This window comes from Berghia stephanieae, chromosome 8 (assembly GCF_034508935.2).
Source record: "Berghia stephanieae isolate SIO BIC M18660-M18661 chromosome 8, UCSD_Bste_1.3, whole genome shotgun sequence".
In the NCBI taxonomy this organism is placed as follows: domain Eukaryota; kingdom Metazoa; phylum Mollusca; class Gastropoda; order Nudibranchia; family Aeolidiidae; genus Berghia; species Berghia stephanieae.
Window position 1 is genome coordinate 10560650 of NC_088367.1, and position 2805 is coordinate 10563454.

Below are 2805 nucleotides of genomic sequence, written 5' to 3' on the forward strand. Positions count from 1 at the left end.
CAAATACAAAATTTATTATTCATATTTCTGTACAAAAATGCATGACGTTGATTATGAAATGCATTTTTGTACAGAAATATGAATAATGATTTTTTTTTATTTGGAGCGCTTGGCTTGTAGTTGGTTTGTTTACAAATAACTTCTCCACCGGTGACGTCCAATCAAAGGGACGCTACTCTTCCGCTAATCTTATTCCCTATCGATAATAATACCCCTTCTATTCCCTAGGCATCGACACAATTACCAAGACACAGAATCTTCCCTAGCCTATATCCTTCTCCAATCATTCTTCAGAGACAAATTGAGAATGGTCATCATCATGCTCCTTACGAGAAGGCAACCACCACCAGCACCACGTCCCTCACCAATGTCACCATTCATAGTAATCATCATCACAAATACACAGACAACAGCATAACGTGAAGGCAGTAATTATTATTATCGCTACATCTACTACCATGTAGTCATCACCACTGTCACAGTAAAGATTGTTCACAATTATCTTATTAAATTTTATTTTATTGAGAACTGAATTCATCTCACTCCAGTTATATATCGGTAGGCTTAGATAAACTTTACCTTCTAATATTAGATCGTCTTTCCTTTTATAGCCTTCCCTCGAATTAATTTCTAATTAGTGAATACTTTTCGTTCGACATTCTGTCACGTAGCCACTTATTATAAAAGCTGATAGGTCTAACATTTGACACTCACTTTCTCTCCACAATCTATGCCGGACGGCCAGTCACTCTATTCCTATATATATATTGTAAGATTTTTATCTTTTGGGACTTTGTAGATATTATATCTACACCATTAAGACGCCGGAGCTTTTAACTTTGATTGTATAATCTTCAAGGATCAAACCCAAGCCCGCTGTACTACACTATAACCTCTTACCAATTGCCTGGAAGTGGAATTTTACGAGTCCAATCCTGTTATCAGAGGAATAGATCACCCAAGCCCATCAACTGCCTGGAAACGTAAACTTACGAACCTGACATATTATCATAAGTTACGTAAAATATTCATATCTCTATTTGTAACTGCCACGATCACTGTTTATCTCTTTTAATTAAATTTCATCATTATTTTTATTTCATTGTAAACAAATCGTTAATTGTTTTTCATTTATAGTAACTAGTAAATTCTGGGGCCTCATTCTACATATATCTTTATGCATAGTCGAGTAGCTCTTTACTCACTTGAGACCATGACATTTTGGAGGGGACACATATAAAGAATTGAATTTATTTAGTTACTTATATCTGTTTCATCTAACTTTAAAGTTTAAATTGTAAAACTCTTAATTGCCCCACTTGATCATATTTTAATTGAACTCCCTATTTACAGGATTAATTTTTTTTTCTTTTTCATTTCTTCATTTAAATGGAATAGCAATTTATCCATTCATTCTTTCATTCAAATTGAATAGCATTTTATTGATTCATTCCTTCATTCATTTATTCATTTATAAATTATTCATTCATTCATTGTTCATTCATTTATTTATTCATTCATTCATTCATTCATCCATTCATCCATTCATCCGTTTATTCACTCATTTATCCAATCATTCATACATTTATTCCTCCCTTCATTCTTTCATTCATACATTATCCATTCATTCATTCATCTATTCACTCAGTTTTTCATTCATTCATTCATTCCTTGTCCACTTTGTTATTATATCACTCATTTCATTTTGTTGTTTGCCTCATTCATGAATTGTTTTCAATATGTTTACATTCCATAACGATTCATTCACCTGTCATCCAATCACTCAGTGTTGTGAACACATTTTGTAACTATTGTAAATCTTACGATATTTTATTGTTTTGTATTTCAGACATCACTGTTAAACACTCTTCAATGCCTAATTACAATTGTTGAACAACCATTGAACAAGAGAGAGGTCCCAGCCACGAACTGAGTTGGTAAATATATCCTTCATTATTCTCTTTTACATGAGTTGGGCATCACATAGTAACTATAGACATCGTGATTTGTTTTGCATAGTGATTTGTTTTAAATGCATTTTTGGCATATTACTGTTACCGAAAACCACTTATATATTATGTTCTGAAAAGTGAGTCTTTAAAAACTAAATAATAATAAAAGGAGTCTACTAGCCGTCGTGTTATATTTAGTGATAGATAACTTGGGATTATTTTGGCATCCTATTATTGTTATCACACTCTAGTACATTAGCGTCATTGCGAATAATTGTACACAAACTAACGACGAGTCACACACATTGGTGATACATTTTTCGTAGTAACATAGTTTAGAGTACACGCGATTGACACATTGTTATTGACACAAGTCATAATAACTCCGCATTGTATTGACACATTGCTTTATAAGATATAACGATAAAAGGCATCAAATTCAACATACATAATAAGTTGAAATAAGAGAGAGAGAGATTTCTAAAAATAGAACAGTTCATTCCAGTAAGTGTAAATAAATAAAACAGTCAGTAACAGTATCCTGTCAATATAATATATATATAAAACATCGTAACTAATTTATTGCAACATGGAAGCATATAAAAGATACTTAAGTCTCGCAAAGGACTTAGAAATACCCCAGGAAAGAATATTTTCATGGTGCGAAGAGAAAGTAAAAGAAGAAAAAGAACATGAAGAAAGAATTCGTAGAGAAGAAAATGAAGAAAGAATTCGTAGATAAGAAAATGAAGAAAGAATTCGTAGAGAAGAAAATGAAGAAAGAATTCGTAAAGAAGAAAAAGAACACGAAGAAAGAATTCGTAGAGAAGAAAATGAAGAAAGAATTCGTAGA

General features: G+C 31.9%; 1 protein-coding gene across 1 annotated transcript in view; it reads left to right on the forward strand.

The window, feature by feature from the left end:
- LOC144977781 (uncharacterized) overlaps positions 1-743 on the forward strand; it is a 3277-nt gene extending 2534 nt beyond the window's left edge. Inside the window, exon 4 of the mRNA XM_078923177.1 lies at positions 229-743. Coding sequence (XP_078779303.1) covers positions 229-423 — 195 coding nt within the window. The 3' untranslated portion in view covers positions 424-743. The remainder of the gene's footprint in view (positions 1-228) is intronic.
- The last annotated feature ends 2062 nt before the right edge of the window (positions 744-2805 follow it).